This window comes from Misgurnus anguillicaudatus, chromosome 11 (assembly GCF_027580225.2).
Source record: "Misgurnus anguillicaudatus chromosome 11, ASM2758022v2, whole genome shotgun sequence".
Classification (NCBI taxonomy): domain Eukaryota; kingdom Metazoa; phylum Chordata; class Actinopteri; order Cypriniformes; family Cobitidae; genus Misgurnus; species Misgurnus anguillicaudatus.
This window is the reverse complement of record NC_073347.2, coordinates 10,871,511-10,895,355: the sequence shown is the minus strand read 5'-3', so window position 1 is coordinate 10,895,355 and position 23,845 is coordinate 10,871,511. Positions and strand designations below refer to the sequence as shown.

Sequence of the window (23,845 nt, the reverse complement as noted above, 5' to 3'; positions counted from 1 at the left end):
ACTGTACAGTATCTTCTACAATGTGACTAATTTCGCAAAAGTCACTACACACTACAAATATGCTAAAGCATTAGTCATTTTTACAGTAGCTGTTGAATAAGTAAGCATTTTGCGTTGTGCCGCATTATTTTGGAATAATTCAACGGCCCGTCATCAATTACTCCGCATTTAACAAAGGCATTGTTGGTTATTTTAAGACATGTGACAAGTCAGGTGTGCGTTTATCAAAAAATAATGCATAACTGTAGAACATTTCTCAACCAAGCCCTGTGATATAATGGTGCAGTAAACACTGTCAAGAGATTTGTACCGATCTGTCCATTTTGGAAGAAGATAGCAGATGTTCAAAACCTATTAAAATTAAGGATAAAGTGGAAAATCATGGGGTTTGAGTGGGGGATCCTTAAGTTTACACAGCCGGCAGACCTGAGCTTTCACACCTCCAACTGGCCCCACCATGGAGCTCTCGGTCAAAGCAAATGAAGATGAAACGCTCCTGTGAAGAGCTGCCTGGGATGAACAACATAACACTTTCGTGCCCTTTAGAGCAAAATAAGCTTACAGCGTGCAAGTGCAGGCATGATAGAGGAGGGGCTTTCTTTGAAATAGGCGTGTGTGTGTGTGTGTGTGTGTGTGTGTGTGTGTGTGTGTGTGTGTGTGTGTGTGTGTGTGTGTGTGTGTGTGTGTGGGAAATGTGTGAATAAGTGATCCTTGTAGTCCTAACCAAACCTCTATAACCTACTAACACGTTCACACAAATTGCTCCCAAATTGCGCAAGCGCTGCCTGTCCACATCTGTCCCACAGACAGATGCTGTTTTCTTTTGCTATCATGCCTGTTGTGACAGACACATAGACATGCACAGTCAAGAATCCTGCAAAAACCTGGGGCGGTTGCGCTATCCCGGCGCAGGTAACTGGCTGCTGAGATACGATTCATGCACTACCAAATGTTTGTGTGCTGGACTATTAACCTTGGTTGAACTATAACTATAAACCTAATATTTACAGAAACATCTGACCAGGAGTAATGAAATAAAATGTCAGACTGGATTAAATCAATGAGCTCATTTGAGACATTAATATAGATTATACTGACTTGTTGCAAGATTTCCAGATTGTTGTATCTATTTTTTTGCTATAAAGCAGCGTGCAACGCCACGGCTAGTAATGGCAGAACAAAGCAATCTTGTCTATTTTAAAGGGACAGTAAGTAGGGTTTTAAGTGTTTTATTAATCAAAATCAATGTCTTTATTCATAAATATGTCCTCGTTGGTGTCAAATGACCTCTGCCAGTGATCTGACTTTTCTTTGTAAGCTTAGAATTTCTCCTCTTTACTTACATTGAACGGATAAGTCCAAGAAGGCTTCCATGTCGTTCCAACGTATTGATAAACTATAAAAACAGAGAGGGACAAAAAGCACTAGCCTACCAACGCGTTTCCACAACGCGTTTTCATTCAGAACACGTGAACCAGCTGCAACGAACAAGGAGGTCAGTGATTACATAACGTCTACCGTAGTTGCAACACGCATTTATTAAAAGGGGAGGCGCTAGAGAGCACTGTTCGTTTGAATGCAAACTACAATTTCACCACTAGATGGGGGTAAATCCTACTTATTGCCCCTTTAACAGAAGCTTTGCGACATCAGGCGACAGTATCTGTGTTTACATGAACAATTGTAATTGGTTTAAATGTTCAATCCGTATCAAAATGCTCCTTGTAAACACCTCATTCAGAATAAAAAGAGCCAAAACGATTAAAAATTTAATTGGTTTGAAAGAGGTCGTTTCAGGATTTCGGGTTCATCTTCTGGAAGTCGTATTTGTCGACCACATACATCATAGAGGATTATTATTATTATAACAGAAAAGCAACCGTTAAATTTTAAGGTAAGAATGAAACTACGATTGTATGTCTTATGTTTTAACTGAATGGCGTATGCAGTCAACAAATACGACTTTCTGGCCAAGACTCGTCCGGGAAGAATGGCATGTATGGTCACCCTAGCTCAAAAGGGCATGTAAACACTTTATCGGATTGATAATTGACATTGGGACGGCTCTGCGCATGTGCAATGATACAGAATTGGCGTAATGACATATGAACGTGAGCTTGTGTTGTTGAAGGACGTCACAAAAAGTGACTGTCTTGTCATTCTTTAATTTGTCCAATCTCCTTACAATCCTCTCTGAAATGATATGAGACAGCGGTGTCCGGCCAGTCCCAGATTTATACTCTGATCTACAAACACGTGTGTTCGACTTCACACAGAGCAATAAAGTACAAAAAAAACCTGGAATTGGACTCACTCTCACAGTTGGTCTCTACAGCACCGCGTGAAGCCAAACAAGCTTTTTGGCCACACGTGACTGGGTGTTTTTGCATCTTAATAAATATAATAAGCACGGCACAAAGCTCTGTGTGCTCCTAAACATGCACATCAATCCGATCACGTTATTAAGTGTCAATGTAAACGCTATGATAGAATTTATCAATCAGAATGATTTCATTCCGATGTAAAAGTAGCTACTGACTGCTGGCGAAAGGAAGTGGGCGTGTCCACAAATCTAAGAAGTTGAGAAAAGTTACATTTTATGCAAATGATGAGCAAATGTCAGGAGAGACTACCATTGAAAGTCAAGAGGAACGTCGCCTCATGACCTCATTGATGGGTCAAGATGGGTGACACCCAGCGAAGCTGCCGCGGTGGTGTGCACACAGATGAAGGTTTCTGAATGCTTATATTTAATATCTATATCAACATATTTAAATTAATGAAAAGTTTATTTCTAGTTATAAGAGACAAAAGAAAACGGCAAACATCAACCATAACAAGATAAAACTCTTTTTAAAAATTGCATCAATAAAGATAAATGTAAAGATATTATGCGATTGCAAATTACTTTACAGAGGCCTTACAACCCTTAATTATAAGTCTTGCCCTAAAATCAATTGGTTCAAACCTGTTAAATACAGATAAACCTACAGTAACTATAAGCTTTTTCAACTTCCAAAACTTATAAGCTGCCTAGATAGCAAATTATATGCAAAGTCACTCTGGACAAATTTAATGACATCCCAGAATGCACCAAACTTAGTGAAACACATCCAAGATTATTTTACCAATTTGAGAAAGAAAGTAAGAGTGGGGTAACGAAAAATTACCAACACTGTTTATTTTATTTATGCATATATATGTTTATATACAATATATCATGTGGATATCTACTCTGTTTGAATCAGACTAATAGGTCCATGTCCTTCAGAGCAACCTCTGTATATATGTGACTCCACGTGTTGTGTAAATAGGTCAGATTAGGACGTCCTGCTTCTCTACACAGAAGGACCTTTGCCAGTCCAGTCCAAAGAGATGGCAACATAAAAGCAGACGTTTGTACCAACACAATACATTACTAACCAACATCACAGCAGAACTAATGATGGTACATCAATTATTCAGATCTTCCTCTGTCCCTGACTACAATGAGCAAAATAGTCTCATGGGCCAAACCATGTCATATACTGTACTACACACATGCCATATGAGAAGCCTCAAAAAAAACTATTACTGATCGTTGACATTCAAAAAACTACTCTGTACTATTTTAAAGAAGTATTCTGTACTTTTCATTGACATACTATTACTTGATATGTTCTTCGTTGATACAGTGTAGTGTTTTATTACTGGGTTACTCTGCTATTCATTGTCTCGACTGAACTTGAGACATTTGGATGGGCATCCAGAAGTATACATAAGCTGATGTTTTACAAGTGTCAACCATCAGTGACATCAGAAGAAGAGTGAAGGAATGGTAAGCTTGTGTGAACAGGTTTGACTCAAACTTGAAGACCATGTTTTTAAAAACGTCCTGGCAAATATAGTGAAAACTGACGACTTGGTTTGCTCATCACTACATGAAATGAAGCTCATGAATCAAAACCAAACTGTGATTTGCTATGAATGCAACAAGGTCAACATATTTTGGTGGTATGGGTTATGTGATGTCATCATCACCACTGGTAACCTCTAAAGGTCTAATCTAAAAGATGCTTATTACATTGCTATCAATCACAACTTTGCTAAAGTACAGATTTTTTAACCTTCAAACTACAGTACTAACCTTGTAAAATGTGCAGTTGGTACCTTCTAAAAGGCCTGACTCTTAGAAATCACTTTCATGGCTGTAACGTGTAATTATTTACTGCATATACTACACATTTACTTTGGTAACTACAGTATGGACTTACACAGTTTGCATTTACAATTTTGCAGACTTTTTATCCAATGTGACTTATAGTGCATTACAAGATATCCACTTTTCAGTTTATCTGTTCCCAGGGTTCAAACCCATGACATTTTGCACTGCTTAAGCAATGGTCTACCACTGAGCTATACAGGTTTACTATAGTAAATCCTATAGTATACTACACTATTTTTTTTAATATGGGCCATTTTCAGGTCGTGATATTAAATTTTCCAGTTATAAATAAGATACTACCCTGAGATACGAGTCTCGTCTATCATATAGTGTAGAAAGACTGCATGGCTCCATGCAGCTGCAGAAATATTTATGACAAGCAGCAAAGCACCTCTACCGTCTCTATGCAACCGGGTTTATCTGAGCATTCATCTGAGCCCTTTACTGCAGAAATGATGCAGGTGGCATCAGAGAAAAGCAATACGCACACCTGCTGCTTGCGCAAGACCACAGTGATGTCAAAAACATTCAATGTTAATAGATGTTAAAGAGTGAGAGTGAATATTGTGAATATGTTTGCTTCTGCCAATGAAAAAACATTACCCAGTCCTCGAAGTGTTTGCTGTCGTTATGCAGCAATTCCTCGAACTGAATGGTGCAGTTGGCCACAAAATCGTCGTATCCAATCGGCGCGTCGTGGAACACGGACAGTTCGATCTTGCGGCCGTCGTGCACCTCCGTCACAAACTCATCGTGCCAGGCGGGACTGTTCGTCCTCTGCTTGGTCGAGGTCTGACCCACGCGAAAATCGTCCACGTTCAGGGCTATGTAGGTGTCCAGCAGAAAGGTCTGCGTCTTGGGTCCGACGGCGTGTCTCAGAGACCAGGCTGTGGGCTTCAGGTCCAGAGCCTCGCAGATCTTGATCTTCAACAGACCGTTGAAAACCACCATGGCGTTACAGAGTCAGCCACTTTTCCAACAATATTCCGCTTCAGCGCCTAGTTAATTATTCAACTAGTAGTCCGCTGCTGGTTGTGTGTTCTTGTAAATGCCCTTCTTCGCATTCAAAGTGTAACGTTATTCTCAAGAAGGTCCAGCCAATGTCAGGGAATCTGTTGCTGTATTCTGTGAACACCCTGCTGTTGAAGCTCCCCGAACCCCCAGGCGACAATGAGCAATGTAAGTTGGGGGTAAAACGGTCAGATAGCATTCCACACCTTAAAATTAGCCAGAAACCAATGCTCGAAGTCCTTCTGTTGACCCACGAACCTCTCCCGTGTTCCCCTCTTCTGGCTGGAGCACGGGGGATGCGTCTGTCCAGCCAGGTCTCCTCCGCGTAACGCGAGGAAAGTTTTCCCCGCAAAGCGTCTTTACATTCACACCAGATAGATAGGAGAATGGTGGTTTTCAAGGGTTCCGTACTGTTGTGGGTCTCTCAGGATCGTTTTTGTATGTGTGTACTCGGTTTCCTGCAGACCTGCCTCTTTTTCTCCCGACTGTGTGTGTCTGAAGGCTGCTGCAGGAAATGCGCAAAACACGTCAGCTGGTGCGCGCGGCGAGGGTTCAGTGTGAGTGCGGCACTGGAGCGGCCCTGGACCCGCTGTATGCTCGAGCATCATCCACACACACGCACACAGCTGGATGAAACGTCAAACGTGGATGTGAATACAAAGTAGGCCTATACCTTGCCAAAATATCCCAATGCAGAGAGGGGTGCTCAGCCAATATGCGGATATCGAAATTATTTTATTTCTTTTTTTTTTTTTAAGGAAGCGTACTTAAATTTAGCAGCGTTAAACTTATTCAGCACGAGCTGCGCAAAAAGGGCGTTTTTACTTTTATTTTTTTTAATTGGGCTATTTATTTTCTATGAATCCATTGCCGTGATAATTTAGCAGTTTTTGTCTTCATAAAAGTCTTCATTTTTATTTTTGACTCAGGTGTGTTCATAAAGAAATGTATTTGTTGCTTTAAAAATTCAAAACTTATGTTATGACAATAGGCTATTTATTTTAAACTCGGTGCACAAGCATTTTTTTTTTGTTTATTGTAATCCAGTAAACAAACAAACAAACAAACAAACAAACTAATTAATACTAATAAATAAATATAATAAAGTGTTACAATTGTAATAAAAAAAATAAAGTGTACAAGTGTACGTTTGTTACATCACTAACACATAAAAATGCTAACAAAACTCTCTAAATTAAAAACGTGAGTCACGTGACACGTTAAAAAGTTACAGCCTTTATCGAGGGTCACTTACAATATTATTAGTCTTACAAAAGCGCCATCTTGTGCATGGAATTTCCATTACAACAATAACATACGGATACACATAAAACATTATAATAAAACTATTTATGTAAAAACTGTAATAAACTTTATTTTATATTTATTTGTGCTACCCATTGGCGTGTTTACATGCTATATTAAACTCATTCATTTATGCATATGTATTAGACACTTAATTCAGGAAGCTTTTGTTTTGTTGATGGAGATCTTAAGTGAATTAAAAGCTTAATAATAATAGTAATTTAAAAAATATTCATAGTAAATAATAATTATAAAACTATTCATATTAACATTTTATAAAAAGGTTGATTAAATAAAAATAAAAATTATGGTCCACGATTCGTTTCTTTAATAGCCAGTAGATGGCAGTGTCTTTATAAGTCTTTGGATGATACTTGCCTTATATTGTTCAAACATCCTATCTGCAACCTTAGATGATTAAGTGAATCATACATGCATATAAATCAATTCAATTTATAAAAATAAAAATAATTGTAGGATAAAGTTGCATTGCCATGTTCATATTTTCCAATACTGTTCAATGTAATCCCATTAAAGATGCCCTTAGTACAAACTTTGACTTCTATTTCAGCCTGCCTTATTATCTTATAAGCCATCAATGCTTTTCAATAAATCTAATTTGCAACACAGTTTCCCTCACACCACTAGAGATGTATTGAGTACTGAGCTACTGTCCTATTCATTTTTTAATAATATTAATGATTTAACTTACTATACTGTATCAGAAAAAACAGTTGTATTTATTGCTTTTACCTTTTGACAAAAAATAAAAAATTAGTTAGAATAACTAATAAATTAGCCAGAATTTATATAAGACTAAACACACTTTAATGCATTCAGCTCTCAGGCTATGGTGCATCAGCTCTTTTCTATCAGCTCTATATCCTTTGTTTCATCCACAATAATTAGATGAGTGATGTCTGCTACAGGATGAATGGTGATTTTGTTTGGACATCGGGACATTTCCCCAGGGCTCATTCTCAGCCTACAACGACATTGGTCAAGGATGTTCTAGCTTATACTACACGGTCTCACATGAGTCTAGCATGTGGTGTGACTCCAAATGATGACATCACCAGTAGGAGGAAAATGAATGCCCCTTTGAGACTTTGATAGTGGAGGGTTTATGAGTGTGTAGGCTCTGTGTAGCAAGAATAGAAGTGGCCATTTAGGGCACTTTGAGGGTCTTAAAGTTTACTTCATTCCACCCCCAAAATGCCAGCATCTTAGTGCAGTGAAATCACTGTCGGCAATAGCAAGTTGTAAAAATCTCATGGACAATACTTCTTTGTCTGGACATAAATAGACACATGAAAGGCCATTTCGAACAAACTTAAAGTACATGACAAGGCAACACATCATATGTCACATTCATTTGTGTGGGTTTGAATTTGAAAGATAAAGAAAAAGTATAGGCTAACATTAAATCACAGTTTGTGCATGTTTGTGTTCCTTTATCCATCTTTTGAACAAAAAATATTATTTTTCTCTCTTTCAAATAAGTGATCAGCAGTGTATTTTATTTTATTTCAAAAGTATTTAATATGTAATATATGTGTGTATATTACATATTAAATACTTTATATATATTTATGCTTTACATATACACATTAGAGATGCACAGATATTAAATTTGTCCAATGATACAGACGATTATTCAGAGTGTTATCCGATGTTTGGTGGTTATATTTGCATTAATAAATTCTGAAAATTACATTTTTTGAATGTTATTCATTCATATAATGACCATTAATATTGAGCATTAAAATAGTGATGTTTTTTTAAGCACAGAGCTCAAATTATATAGTTAGCTGACAGTGTTAAAAAAAGCTTTTAACGACGATACCGATTATTGGTTAATATATCTAATTTAAATGTTTATATATTGTAGCTTTAACATTAGTAGTGTGTAAATTGTGAATGATTAAACTCGTTTGTGAAATATGCTTTATGTAATGGTTTATTTCAGTCTTATTATTTATAGTACTGTAAACATTTACTTGTAAGGTTTGGTGACATTATTGATTACTCTCTCCTATATTGATAAGCTACACACACACACACACACACACAAGCCAACAGATGGCTACTTTGTTTGATTGACTATAATCATTAATCATTCATCCCTTGGCATTCATGCATCATCTCGAATCTCCACGTTTTCAGGGTGGCAACCGAGGCAACGCTCTCTCACCCTGCGATCTCATTGGACGAGCCCGACGCCCGTCACTCCCCCGAACCGTCGGAAGTGCGTCCCCGTCCTGCGTCTCCCTGCACTCCGCCAGTCACAACCCGCCTGCGATTTCGCATTATCGGCCTCTTCTTCACGCCTTTGCACGGGCTCGCAAAGCCGTGCTGTCGAGGAGAAGTCCGGGTTCGCACGCGAGCGAGGCGGCTCCGGCCTTGGATTATGTTGCCATTCCAACCGAGCATAATGATGTGGGATTCATTTCTGCTCTTGCAACCTCAGGAACGACCAGTTATGCTTTCTCACTTGTATTTTATCCACCAAGGCTGAGCATATGTAGCTTTAAACGCCTTTAGATAGCCATCTATTGTAGACAAAAGACGGCTGCGAAGTAATAGGCAATAATTCAAGAGGTAAGTACGCCGTTTGCCTGATCCGTTGTAGGGTTGAATTGCGGTATGTTTTGCGTATTTTAACGCGTTTGTTGTCTTGTCGATTTTATGTGTTGGGGTAAAACAGTCAGACAGTGAACTCGAGGGGTTTAATATAACGGAACGCGTGAGATGTCACAATGTTTCCCCTATTTGAGTGTTACAATGTAACATTCCAACATCCTCCCGCTCCACGCTGCACACTTACTCAAGTGATGCGTAAAGTTAGCCTGCTCGTCGCTAAAAATACTCTTCAAACCGTTTTCATGCAAATAACATTACATTTTCAGTACTGCATGTATGAGTTGTATGCAACTAAATGCGTTCATGATAATAGTATGAGTCACTTATTAGATGCATTCCTGCAATTTATAATAAAGTTTGGCAATTATGGACGTTTTTAATGCGTTTGTGCCCATTACTGAATCAACTTCACGGGAGTCAGATGGTTCGCCTTTCTTATCGGCAGCATGTAGTTTTGTAGACCACAGATATCACTTGGGTACTGTAGTGTATACAGTCTAGTCTATATACGTCATATGTTTAACTTCTGTCGAATATTTTATTGAGGCCCGCAACCATCAAGGGGGCACGTGCAAGAACTTCAAAAATGCTGGTTGACCTATTTGGGGTTTTTTAAATACCAGATTTTTACATTAGCCCCAACCCGATTTTGTATTTGGCACCATCCTTGATGTTCAACAATCGAGTGTGTGTCTGCACATGTGTGGCTTTCAGAAACTACTACATTATTTCAGTTGTTAGTGAGGTTACTTCTTAGGTTTAGCTGTTTTTCTAAAAAAAAGTTCTAAAAGTGAGATTCTGCAAATAACTATATTTTTAGTTTATTTTTCTCTTCTTGAGAAGAGAACACACTTCCGCCCCTTATGTTGTCCAAAAGCCAGGCCACTCATCTGGACCCCATGAGAATAGGCGTGTCTAACTAAGAGAAACTGCAAAGAACATTTTCAAGGTTTAATATGGAGCTGCTTAGGAGTCGCAGTCTAACTTTATGTGTTTCAATTTTTTTCTTTATATGCAGCTCAGCTACATCTTTAACAAGTCTATATGTAGATCGTATGTACCAAACCTTGAGGGCTCATGCTCAGTTTTTTGTGATATGCACCACATTTTGTTTTGTGTCATGTCTGAAGCCGAACACACTCAGCCTGGCTCCTTTTAGCAGACAGTTTACGGTTTTAGAGCCTATAGGTTCCTAAGCTTGTCATCCACCCATCTTTCTATGATGTACATATATATATATATATATGTTAGTTATGTTGCATGATAATTGTAGAAAAGAGTGAAATCGCAAATCGGTCAGATTAAAATATGTGCATATCATTTGCTTTCAGTTTAAGAATATTTTCCCCCAAAGTAAATAATTAAATCAAGGCTGCCACTGGTAAAAATTATTGCATAAAATATCTGAGTATACTTTTTAAAATTATTTTAAACAGCTTTCATAGGGCTCTGAGACAAAATGGGTCTCTTTTGGACATACCAAGTAGGCTATGATATAGAAGACCTTAGGCACTGGGCAGCATTTACACTGCATGTTTGAAGTGACTAAATATATTTAGGCATTTAGCAGACGCTTTTGTCCAAAGCAACTTACAAAGAAAACAATTAAGTGATTTGTCATAAGGAGGAAATAGTACAAAAGGTACTTATGCCAAGATACAAATTTTCACAATTCATAAATGATACCTTATGAGAGAGTTAAATTTAGATTCAGTACATTTTTTCAATTTAGATTTTTTTCTCTGGCACGGATTGGATATGACCCACGTTCGTGTAAGCAGGAAAAAAACACATAGATTCTGATATTCTAAGATTGGTTTCAGACTTCATTCATATGTGGAAATAAATCTGATATGAATCGGATACATGCAATCGCGTCTGCAATGTAAGCGTAAGCTACAGTTCGCATATTGTTAGGTCAAGGTGTCATTGAAAAAATTATATTGACAAATGATTTCAACGATGCCTGTCAAGATGGCTACTTTTCATAGGTCGGTTAATTGCTCCCGAAATTATGGCCATAGTCAGTAGGATTGTCTTTTTAAGACCATTTTTTCTGTCACTGATTATATATACAGGGTTCCCACGGGTCCTTGAAATCCTTGAAAGTTTGTTAATCTGGAAGGAAAATTCAAGGCCCTGGGAAGTTTTTGAAAATATACATACATAGATACAGGTCATTGAAAGTGCTTGAATCTATTTTATGCAAGAAAAAAATCAATATTTTTCCCTGTGTATTGTAGGATATTATCTTAAAATTTCCAGACTTTTTAAGCACACGTGCTAAACTGTTCCCTTTAAATGCTTATATATCTTCTGTATGCGAATGTTGATTCATACCAAAATGCTTTTTTGCATAATTGTGTTTGACATATGAAACGTCTCGGGTTACATATGTAACTGTTCTTCCCTGAGAAGGAAAAGCAGGGCTCCAAACTAACTTTTTTCACTAGGAGCACAGTGGCTCCCAACTGAAAATTTTAGGGACGCAACCAGAAAATTTAGGGGCACACATCGTAAATCAACATGCTAACCAAATATTCACATTTCTACTAATTTTCACTGTATTACTAATAAATACTTTAATGATAGATGCAGAAAGGACAATTTGCTGTTTCAAATTCATTGTCACATCACAAAAAAGATCAAATTTACTGGTCACACATGTGCGACTGGATGTAAAATTCAGTGGCACACTCTGAAATTTTGGTGGCAAAATGCCCGCATTTGGTGGCAGTCTGGAGCCCTGGAAAGAGATGCTGGGTCTCCCTTGTCATACTTCCTGCGTCACTGTAACGCCATCTTTGGCAATATTTCAGATAGCGATATACTTCTTGGCTCCTAAGAACACAACTTATATTTTTAAGAATATTAAAAAATATATATATATTCTAAATATTTAAAACATAAATAAATATGAATTTTAATATTAAACGGCTAATATTCATTGTTCAGTGTAAATCCCATCATCACAGGGTTTATTGCTTTAGTCGAGTGTTACTCTGATCGCATCTGTGAGGATGTGCCATCACACGCAGTCACGTTTATAATAGCTACACCTTCGATCTAAACACTAGATGGTATGGTTATGTTTCAGATGACTTTTAATTAGCCTTTAACAAAGTAGACATGCTGGCTCATTTACGTTATTTTTCTCATGTCAAGACGTGTGTTGTAGCTTTGAAACCAATTCCAGTCTGATTTATTTTTTCAAACTGTATGTATTCACCAGAAAAATGAAATTTCATTTTGAGTAATGCTCTCTTTTCGCCTGTCACTGCCTGCTTTCTTTTTCTCTCTTTTTCTTTATTGCTCTCTGTGTGTGCGCGTACGTGCGTGCGTGCACACCCGCACACATGTGGTGGACCCTGAGCTGCGTGTGCCACTTAAACTGAGACGGGCAGTAGACAGAAATGGCAGAGGCAATCGCGATCGGCTAAAATGCTAATGACATTTATTTTTATCCAAACAATCAATATGGTAATATATCACCTCTCCAAAAACTATCGAGGTCATGTTCACTTATCGTGCCATAAGTCAATATAGTCATTATCGCGCCTGGCCTAATGTCAGCTCAGGTGGACACCACCCACGAATGACTCTTTTTAGCAGTGCAGTAGAGGATGACGGCAGCGGCTTCACTTAGTGGAGTAATGCTAAAGCTGCATGTCTTGTTACGGAAATAAAGCGGTATAATCTTGTATTTAAAATATAAAGTTCTGGACGAGCATAGTCATATAATTCAACCAATTAGCGCCAAGAGGTCTATACAAAGCCATCCCTCACCTCTGTGTCTTGGGAACTTTATGCAACATCCCTCCTCCACCCTATCGCTTTGCTCTTTGTTAAGGGGGGGTTCAGGCTAATATTTCGAGCTTGGAGCCCTCTCTTCGGACAGCACGCCAAATATGCTTTATTTCATATTTGATTTCGTCAAGTGTTTAGTGTAAATGCAGATATCAGATGCTTTTTAAATATAGACAAGACGTCTGAATTGGCTCTCGCGATCTGCAGTGTAAATCCAGCCTAGTTGTCCAGAACCAAGGAAAGTGTTACTGTTATGAGCAGACCTATCTTATAACACTCAATCACGCTCATTTCTTAGCCTGGCACTTCATTCGTGCACTCTGTACGTGACCCATACTACTGAAATGAAGTGCCTTTATGCAAGAGAGCAACACAAGAAGAGATTCACATCCCACACCGGTGGTCTGATAATGATGTACTTGAGCTCTGGCCTGGGTTACTCATCGTGGTTAATTTTGGGAAACTCTCATGCCTTTCAGCACTGTTTTCATCCAACTGCGCTGAATCAGAACAGTTTTTGGGAAAATTGCTATGTGACTGTCTAATAAGGAATTTGTAAAAAGTTTTTGATGAGAAATATGTTCACAGATGCTCTGCTCTCATTTACTGGCAGATGAAGGGCAAAACTAACTTACACTAGCTACTAATTGAACCCATGAACTTGGTCTTGTAAGCACCATGCATTTTTGCATAATTTTTATTACAAATTGTATTCTTATTATTAGCGATATACTGTGAAGATACCAATATTTAAATACTTAGAATGACATCTACTATAGATGCAGATGCATTTTTTCCTTTTTTGTTTTAAAGTATTATGTTGTAAAATTTTTAAAGTGTAGAGGATACAACTGAAATTCTGTTGTCATTGTCACCCAAAACACATGCATTTTTCTGTCCATCTTGATTGGCAGGATATAATCTGCCCTGATCATTGGTAGGGCTGTCAAAATTATTAAATAATCATCTCATTGCGATTTGTTTTACCTCATCGCGATGATTTCAGATCACCGCAATGATTGCACATCTCTTTAAAAACACAAGGGGGAGCTGCAGTATCTTTATAAACGAGACCGCATCAGATTACTTTTAAATATGTGTTATGTGTATTAATATTTACTGACAGGTAAACCTTGCAAAATTTTTAATTTAAATAATCACAACAATGTGTGAAAATTATTTCATAAACAAAAAACAAAAATGTATGAGAATTAAATGTCAAAGTAATAAAACATACAATTAATCCCTATAATCATCAAATCTCTAAAACAGGCAATTAATCGTCATAATCGTCACAATTTCTTAGACAATTAACTGCCAGCCAAATTTCATAACCGTGACAGCCCTAATCATTGGCTGATTTTAAAACAATCGTCCGATGTCCGAAAAAATGACGGTACGGATTATAGGCCGATATGTCGGTGCGTCCCTTAATAATCATGTTATTATATGTTGTTCTTAAGTAAATGTTGGTTACTTTTTTTGGCTGAACTGTTCCTAAAGCTTTCAGGTGTTTTCTCTGAAGGAATACTTAAAAATGTGCTAATTTTCTCTGTAAGGAATGTTCAGAAATGTCCGAAACTGTTTGTTGTTGTTAATGTGATTTGCATAGTCAGGGGAAAAAATGCCAACTTGCATGGAAAAAACGAACTGATGCATCTGATACTGCGGTACATTAGAGATGTGTCTGGAGGCGAGAGCAGCAGAGGTTGAAAGAGGAGCCTGTGAAATAAGTCACATCATATTCAGCTCATATCTGGTGTGTTATGTGAACAATACTTCAAGCACAATGCATGCTATTTTTTTAGGACCGCAACTAGCAGTTTGTTAATGCAAAATTGTTAATTTAACGTTGGCTTCTATTAAGACTAGATGGCCAGGTAAAATTGTGAGACTGTTTTATATTTCAAGAAAGTGCTGCAGTATTGTAGGAACCTGTAAGATGCGTGTTTGTGCACTGACCTTGCCAGTTCCTCCAAGTTCAGGGAGTAGAGGTATTGTTTAAATTTTCTTTGTGTAGTTAAAGGAAGTGCCAACCCAGAAACACACTGAGAAAATGTTATTTTTTGTTTTCAAGATCTGCTTGAGTTAAAAGAGAAAATATTGTATTAAATTTTAATCTAATGTAATTATTACTAATGTTAGTTTGTTTTTTTAAAATTCAGAGTCGCGAATGTATCATCACATATACAATGCATCAGTAAAAATAAATTACACACAAATTTAGTGTTGTCACCGTACCAAAATTTCAGTCATTTGTACCAATAATAGGGATGTGCGAGACTAGTCGACTAAACGGTACAGCTGCCGCTGGTCGACACTTAAAACAGTGGTCGACTACACGGAAAAATACAAATATTTTATTTTAATATATTCAAATTACTTCATTTTAATTTTGATTTAAAACATAATTTTGAATTAACACATTAAAGTGAAATAATTGAAATATATCATTAAATTATTTTAAAAGTGTATCTAATCGGAGACTAAATAATTTTACCGAGATGGTGTGTGTGTTTTATTCATATCAGTGGCACATTCGTTTAGGGCTCAGAAATTGCCACTTTAAAAACAAACAAGGTGTAGAATATTCGGAAGAAAACGAAAAAGTTTTATCTATGCAGGGCCCTATAATCATATGGACGGTTTCATTGGACGCATGTGCGCTGACGCAATACACGTCTGGATCCGAACTTTACTTCCGGTTTTGTTTTTTAATGGTCTGACTAGTTGCTAAACTGATCTCTTTAACAAATGCCTTGTCAAAAATAACAAATGCTTTGGTTTCCTAGGTAATCTGTGTGTTGTTTTTTTGCTTCATAAACTACGTTTAAATAACTTATTATTATTAAAATTATTATTGTTATTTATTCTTAGCAGAGTTTACCGAAAGTTACGTGCGGACCACGACAGTCGCTTGTTTATGTTGTTACTGCTGAAAGCGTCTATAGTTTTTTTTATCCCGTTTTATATTTCACAAATTTTTATTTTAATTTTATATCAATTCAACATTAAAAAATAAACCATAATGCAATTGCAAGCAAATCTAAATCTCACCTGCTTGAACTTTAATGAATACTTTGTCAGCCTATCCTAATGTCTTTCCTCCTTTCATCATGACACTAAGCTTGTTCTTGCTGTTATCTGCCTTAAATCTAAAGTATTTCTTTACGTGACTCTGCGCATCTTTACACAAATTTGTGTAGTTTAGAGACCCTGCATTAGCGATGGTCGCGCTTGTTGCGTCTTTGAAAGTACCTGACTAACTACCTGTCAAATAGTGCGTCGTTTCCAGGTGAAGCCAGTTCTGTGGTGGTTCCCGTACTTAAGAAAACCTTGTACCAATGATTTTATTACTACTTAGCACTTTTTAACTTGGTACCAAAGACCCGGTACTTTTGGATATAACATTTCTGAAAAATAATAAAAGTTGCTGGATGATCAAAACTCATGAGATGGTCTGCTTAGATGTTAAATTTTCTTTATTTTATATGTCTTGGAATTAGACCACTTCAACTATGTTTTATAAATGTGCTACGTTTAGTCTCTTTTGATAATGGCAAGAACTGTGCATGATCTCCTGGTGGCCTCAATTTTGCATAATTTGTGCTCAACCACAGTAATTTAAACAAGATCAGCAGTTTCTTAGTCAAAAAAGAGAACAGAGAAAGCCTCAGTCAGAATCCTCTTTTGTGACTGTCTACACGATCTCTTGTCTGTGCTACCCCTGTCCACAATGTCTGTAACTCTTTCTGTTATGTGATTAATAGAGTGTGTGTGTCTGCTGCCATGACAGTGAAAGTTTTTGGTCAGGTCCAGACTGGCTCAGTAATACAGTACATACCAGTAGATCAGCTGGGAGCAGATCCCTCGGTTCATTTATAGCCATGGCCTTGTGTTGTTGCATGTCTGCCTGGCAACTCCATGCTAACTGTACTACTCTTGCACCTACCCTGGCACTCAAAATCGGATTTAAATCTAAAAATTGTAAATTTCTAAAGTTTGAAAGCACAAAATTTGTCACAGTAAAGATCCACAAAGACGCTTTTTGTAACATGCTGAGATGCATAACATGAGCAAATTCATGTTAGCTTGCCATACTAATAATATTATTTAATATAAAAAATGTTTTGATTAATTAACTAAAAAAATCCATTCAGAGTTTTCACAAGTGACCAATTTAAGTTTATAATACATTATGCACACATTTTATTAGGCTATATGCAAGAAAAGTTTTAATGCAACTAAATGGTTTAACTTAAGCACTGAAAGTTTAGTTGACACATTTACTTTCTCCATAGCATTTTTTCCATTCCATAGTTCCTGTATTTTTCTATCAATAATTCATGGTGTCTGTTTCCTTGACAGGTTCCGATCTCCAATCTATGGAGAAAGTAGCCAAGATGTGGGGTAACATCAGGAGTCGATGCCAAGCCCTCTTCCACGCCGATGGCTCGGAGTCCAATTTGTGTAGCCAGGATGTTGATCGGGTCCACTGCATGATGGACTTGGGGAGAGGAGCACATGCAAGTGAACCCCGTGGAACTAGGTCTTCCACACCCTCACGGAACCTATCACCACTCCCAATGGTGACCAGAGGACGCAGAGGCCATAACTGTGTGGCAGATATTCCCCAGATAGTTGAAATCTCAATTGACAAAGATAGCGAGGATGCACGAAGGGGCCCTCTTGTGCGTAGGGACTCGTACTCTCGGCACGCTCCCTGGGGAGGTAAAAAGAAGCATTCCTGCTCAACTAAAACACAGAGTTCTCTTGAGGCCGAGAGGCGAACCGGACGCTCAAGAGGAAGTACGTCCAGGAGGGAACGTCGATATGGGATTAGCTCTATCCAAGAGATAAATGATTCTATCGGAGCTGGCAGCAGTGGGCGCAGCCTTAGTGCCCGCTCTCTGCGTCAGCGACTCCGAGAAACTGTAGGCCTGTGTCTTCCTCTGCCTGTACATTACCGCTCACAGTCAGCTAAAGGTCAGGCGTCTTCCAAACGCAAGATCCACCTGACTGAACTGATGCTAGAAACGTGCCCTTTCCCACCTGGTTCTGATTTGGCCAACAAGTGGCACCTAATTAAGCAGCATACGGCACCAGTCAGCCCTCATTCCTCAACTGCTCTTTTGGATGCATTTGATTCAACACATCCCTCCCCGGAGGATGAGGAGGAGAGGTTACGTGAGCGACGGAGGCTTAGCATAGAGGAAGGAGTGGACCCTCCTCCGAATGCACAAATCCATACACTGGAGGCAATTTCACACAGCTCTTCTCTCTATAAACTGGGACCAAAGATGGCCCCTGCTGTTGGGGAAGGACATGGAGAGGCCAGGAGTATGGGAACGGTCTCTTCTGTTTCTGTGGGTTTATCAGGGATTGTCGGACAAGTTGGTGCGAGTATGGCTGTGCCTGCCCACTCTATTGACTGTGATTCTGAGGAAGACTCCACGACCCTCTGTTTACAGACAAGGAGACCCAAACAGAGGCATGCCTCTGGGGATGCTCATTGCTCCAGACAGCCAGGGCCTTGGAAGGTTCACACACAGATTGACTATATTCATTGTTTGGTGCCTGACTTACAGGCCATAACTGCACTTCCCTGTTATTGGGGGGTGATGGACCGGTACCAAGCAGAAGCGCTGCTGGACGGACGGCCAGAAGGCACCTTCCTGCTACGCGACTCTGCGCAGGAGGACTACTTATTCTCTGTCAGTTTTCGACGATATAATCGTTCGCTGCATGCACGCATTGAACAATGGAATCACAACTTTAGCTTTGACGCGCATGACCCCTGTGTCTTCCACTCTTCCACAGTTACAGGCTTGCTGGAGCACTATAAAGACCCCAGTGCCTGTATGTTTTTTGAGCCCCTGCTTACCGCTCCCTTACACCGAACTTTCCCTTTCAGTCTGCAGCATCTGGCGCGAGCCGCCATCTGCAGACACACTACCTACGATGGCATTGGTGCTCTGCCACTGCCTCCAACCATGCAGGATTTCCTGAAGGAATATCACTACAAACAGAAAGTACGGGTGCGCTGGCTGGAGAGAGAGCCACCACTCAAGGTCAAATGAGATCTGGCTCTGTGCCTGAGAGAGGAAAAGTAGAGCCTTGCTGCCAGAGGAGTGTGTGGCTCGTATTATCCATCCTGCAGCTGGCATAAGACATGTTACGAACTTACGCCAGTTTTTTTCTTTGTTAATACTACACATAAAATCCATAAGTATGATGCAAAGCGGTACATGCTGTCAGGCTAGCTTATGTGCTGAAGTGTTGAGCATGTTGGGAAAGAGATGGTTGCTTTCCCATTGCTCTTTATTTCCTTGTATTCAGTGGATCTACATTAGCCTGCTCACATGCTAGCTGCTTTATCTCTTTTAGTGTATAACACTATTTTAAGCAGTATAGCAAAAATGTTGTCACATTAACCAGCCTCTTGTTTGTTAGCCTTTCGGCTTAGTTCAGTGTTAAGATATATTCAACAAATTTTTGCAACTCCTTATACCCGAGCAACTCCTACAGTACTCTCTAAAACCTATTGTTAGATGCATAAACTGTATGGATATTTGCTAAGTCATGGCTAATTTGTCAGCAATACCTTTCATGATACTTTACAGCAGCCTGCCAGTGTCAGGTTCCCTGGGGCAGCACTTGCTAAGTACTGTGTACATGAACAGGGTCACAGTTAGACACGCACCTCCCGGCACCAAGCATGTTTTATTTTTAAAATGGTGGCAGACAGACGTGAAAGGAATGAGTTAATTACATAAGGAGAAGGGAGATGCTATACGCGAAAAGCTACCATTTCCTTTCACCAAGTAACCACAGAGTTGGCCCACAGGCGCAGCGCACCATGTGCCATAAGATATAGAGGGTGTTATTTAAGACTAGGCCCTCGTGAAGTCTCATATCCCAGCATTACCCTAGTTTTAAACAATCTATTTTACTATTGTCTATTTTTATCAATGACGGTCTAAAGTTACATACGGCACTTTAATTGTTGTCTGTGTATCGCACAAAGACATAGACGCTTACATATAGACAGATTATATTGTGTGTCTGTGTCTTTAAATGGAGCTTATGCATTGGATATCAGTTTTAACCCTGAAATTATTGTGTATTTTTCAGCATGATTCACCCAAAGTAGATGTTTTTGTCAAGTATCTCTTACCTAGCCCTGTGCATATGGTATGTACTCCAGGCTTTAAGCCGTTGTGGCTATATATGCAACCACCAAAAGTGGACAAAAATTTCTCTTAGATTGCTTTCACTTTAGATAGAGTTAGAACACAGATGCCATCACTGTGTATATATTTAATGTTTGTTGGATTGATGTCCAGGTTATTAAGTGTAGTTGGTTCCACCTGGTTATGTTGCACTTTCATTCAATATGAAGCAGCTATGCTTCTCTTGTCTTGTGCACTAATGATTCTCTGAACACTGAAAAAATATTGTTTTAAAACTATACTCTTGAAAACGCATGGCCTTAATCACAAAACCTTAAAAAATGGCCAACAAAAATCATGCTCTTAGGTTTAATATTGGATGTTTGGCATTGCACTGGTTGGCTCTTGGGGTCCAGTCAGATTTCAGCCAACGCAGAATAGCTGCATAACAATATACAATCAATATGGGGCAGTTTTCAGTATTAGGGTGTTTGATGATCAGTGACCAAAGGTGTGCATCTTTAGGTTGTTACTGTGCATAAGAAACTCTCCACAATGCAATTTGATTATTTATAAACAGTACAATGGCTTAATTATAGTGTACAGTATTTTGGCAGAGTTGCACCCCTTTTTTTAAAGCCATTTATTTTAATTGCAATTAATTACTCTTTCGCAATATGCTCGCTGGAAGGAAGTCATTTTGTTATTCTTAGACCATTTTTTCCACACATTTTCCACTTGACCTGACTGAATGCTCAAAACATCCACCGTGTACACTGTACGCTCTGTGTACGGTCTCCAATTATGTAAACTGTGAATTAGCATGTGTCATGTGATGTCATTGACTTTTAAGACTTGAGCTGGAATACCACATTCTTCGGTGGGTTTATAGACACCACATTTCTTTAAAGCCTTTGGTGACAGATTTGAAGCCTCAAGCCATATTAAATATAGATTTATACTGGAGCCTCAAAAATTTCCAGTGTGAGTTTCATTGCATAAGGTAATAAAACCTAGTGTCTATTTACACTTAAGCGCAAATAGCGTCCTTTTGTTGGCAAACACTATTTACACTAGCTCCGCCCACCAATGTCTGGTTGGACCACTAAAACTTTAGAGGATTCAGTGGTGCAGGCTGTGGAGCGTAAACTGGCTTTTGTTGCAAGTTCGCTGGTTTAAATCTACCTTTTGCCGACCTAGCTCATCACATATGACATCAAAGTACCATGTCATTTCTGTCTGATACCTTTACTTCTCAAATGAAACACACATAACGCAATATTGCAAAATATTAACACAAGGCTTCAGGCACACCACACTAAAATTCAGACATTCAAAATGCTTTCATGATGTAAGATGATGTAAACAGCTACGTTTATGAGAGAGGGCGAGCAGCATTTTTAAGGGTGTTGGTTTGAGGGCTGTTAAACGCTTAAGCCTGTTCCTCACCAAATCCCTTAACAGTTTATTTAAACACTGTGGCAGTCATTCGGGACGTTTTTTGCCACTACACAGTGAGCGAGGCTCTCAGGGTTACACCCTGCTGCCTTACACGCACTAATCGCAGGCTAAATTTACTGTGTTAGCCTCTAAATTTACCAACTGCTAAAAGGACCACTCTGTGTTTCTTGATGCTACGAAAATAGAGGAAAGAGGGACTTTTCGCTCCAATTTGTCTTCTCCGTCCCCGATCTGACCACATCCTCAGCATCACCCACTTTCTTGGACATGTATACGGCTGAAAGCAGAAAGCTGGTTGTTTGTCTAGTCCGCATGCTATGCTAAAGTTAGCATTAGCATGAGGCTAAAACACACAGTGCTCCATTGAGCAATATTGAATGCTGTGAGAAACGGGGCTGTGTTTGAAACCGCAGCTGTTATTTAGTTAATAGTTTAGAGAATGTAGCGCGAGGGAAATGACACACCAAACTTTATCCAACACAGTGTTCTTCAGTAACTCAGGCAGAGTTTATTGCATTTTAAATGGGGGATATAAAATCGCAACAGTGGGTCTGCAGATCGCAACAAAGATTGCTGTGAGGAGTCTTATGAGACTCCTGTGAACTGCGTCTTGTGCTTACGGCCCGGGGACATTTTTCCTGGTTTTTAATGGTTAACAAATGGATAATTGTGAAATGGCTTCTCTGTGCGGAGGAGTCTTGATGTTTTTTCGCCCTTTTCCCCATGGGAAATGTGTTATGTCACCCACTGTAATGTATAATGACCGACCGTACAACCACGTCATGTAGACCCTGCTTGCAGTTTAGCTGGTGAAGTGCTTGACACATACTCAAACATACTTGCACGTATATTCAAATGTACCCACATGTCAACTTTCTGGCCCTGTGATTACCAACAGTATTGTCTCAATTTTTTTTTTAATGTTTTGTGTAAGTTGTAGTGAATTATATAATGCACTATATGCTATAGATTGTGGCAGAGCAGTATTTGATTATGAATTGACTAATCCTACTGTTTAAAACATAACTCTTTTAGCTTTGCTTCGGTGCCAATGTGTAAAGCTCTGGGGCCGCATTTAGAAACATACTCAAAATAATGTTCAAAATAATCATATATATAATGAATATAGAAATATCAATGTCCTTATGTAAGTCAATCATGGGTAATGTGCAGATTTTACATTTCAAGCGTAAAATTATCAGATGTGTGTTTAATAAATAAGGTCCCCGATCTTTTCAACCTTGGTGTGAACATTTTTTCGGAAGGGGTCGAGTAATATTTTTCGTAGCATTTAACAAGATCATTATTTTTACATAAATCATATCTAATATACAGTGAGTGCGATGTAACAGTGGTTACAATCTTGTGTCACTTTAATGCTAAACGTGCACGCTTATAGCAGTACTGTATGTGTGTGTGGTGGCTGCGCTGACAGGGCTTGATGATGATGATGGGGCTAATGGTTGTCATTTCTGACCAATCACAAACAGCCTTCCCAGCTGCCACAGGCTAACCCATATCTAATCAAACAAGTATCACCAAATATTCAATGTGCTATTCGTTCCCTTTTCATCATATTTTCTTATTTTATGAACTAATGTCTGGATGGAAGTGTGTTTAGAAAAGATGTTCACATTTTAGTTTTGATGTTTTTGTTTGTCCTTTCCACCTTTTTTCTTTGTTTCTACTTTGCAATGTTCATTGTTACAGCTGATGCACTTGTAGTCGTCACTCTTGGTGCTTTGTGAATGCTTTATTGTCTTAATAATATTAATAAAAAATATTGAGTGTACCATGCAGTAAATATATATATGCTGACATATTTGGTTTATTTCATGTGGTTTTCATTTTCACAAATATAGGAGAGCTGGGAGAAAGGCTATATCTCTATATCCACCTGTTTGTTGACATAAATGTGGGCACTACCATCTTTGAGCTTTCCTGTTTATGACTTCCGGTGAGCCATTAAAGCTAATGGTAGTCTATTGTGAAGGACACAATTGTGCCGTTTTGACTGGCTGTTTAATGTTTATTATGAAATCCAGTAAGACTGACATAATTTGTGCAGTTAGGGGTTGCCATAATAGCTAATACAAATGCAGTAAATCACTACAAAACATTTGTGTTAACCATAATACATGCACAAGAACTGAATGTGAATGCGCACATGCACTCATGATCTCTATTTACAAATCCATCCAGTAAAACCTTTCATGGAAACTACCAGTAAACGATAAATACA

General features: G+C 38.6%; 2 protein-coding genes across 2 annotated transcripts in view; one reads left to right on the top strand and one right to left on the bottom strand.

Moving 5' to 3' along the window:
- prkceb (protein kinase C, epsilon b) overlaps window positions 1–5,917 on the bottom strand; it is a 106,677-nt gene extending 100,760 nt beyond the window's left edge. The window contains exon 1 of the mRNA XM_055170496.2: window positions 4,808–5,917. Within this exon, the coding sequence (XP_055026471.1) occupies window positions 4,808–5,155 (348 nt within the window). The 5' untranslated portion in view covers window positions 5,156–5,917. The remainder of the gene's footprint in view (window positions 1–4,807) is intronic.
- A 2,843-nt stretch (window positions 5,918–8,760) lies between these two features.
- socs5b (suppressor of cytokine signaling 5b) lies at window positions 8,761–23,415 on the top strand. Its single transcript, XM_055169891.2, has 2 exons — window positions 8,761–9,121; window positions 17,339–23,415. Exon 2 carries the CDS (start codon window positions 17,356–17,358, stop codon window positions 19,048–19,050), a length of 1,695 nt encoding a protein of 564 aa, XP_055025866.2. The 5' UTR covers window positions 8,761–9,121; window positions 17,339–17,355; the 3' UTR covers window positions 19,051–23,415.
- Window positions 23,416–23,845: the final 430 nt, after the last annotated feature.